The sequence below is a fragment of the Penaeus monodon genome, chromosome 34 (genome assembly GCF_015228065.2).
Source record: "Penaeus monodon isolate SGIC_2016 chromosome 34, NSTDA_Pmon_1, whole genome shotgun sequence".
Taxonomy (NCBI): Eukaryota; Metazoa; Arthropoda; class Malacostraca; order Decapoda; family Penaeidae; genus Penaeus; species Penaeus monodon.
The window spans coordinates 9,458,449-9,458,667 of record NC_051419.1 but is presented as its reverse complement, the minus strand read 5'-3'; the positions used below and the strand labels follow the sequence as shown (position 1 = coordinate 9,458,667).

Genomic DNA, 219 nt, shown 5'->3' with positions numbered 1-219 from the left:
TACGTACGCACGTTCACCCGCACCTGACTCCGACGGCGTTGCACCTGCGCACCAGTCGACGAATTCCTCCTCGGATCCGGAGCGCGACTCGAGCTTGTACGAGACGGGCTGGTAGCGCTGCCACCAACGGGTACGGTACTCGGGCGGGTTCGTCAGTGCTCGTTCGGGGGAGACCCTGGGGCGGCGAAAAGGTCGCTCATTGTAATGGAGTGTTGTTGT

The 219-nt window shown here is 62.6% G+C and overlaps 1 protein-coding gene across 1 annotated transcript in view; it reads right to left on the bottom strand.

The window, feature by feature from the left end:
• The window catches only part of LOC119594812 (alpha-amylase-like), a 15,786-nt gene that overhangs the window by 12,287 nt on the left and 3,280 nt on the right, over positions 1–219 (bottom strand). The window contains exon 4 of the mRNA XM_037943903.1: positions 24–175. Coding sequence (XP_037799831.1) covers positions 24–175 — 152 coding nt within the window. The remainder of the gene's footprint in view (positions 1–23; positions 176–219) is intronic.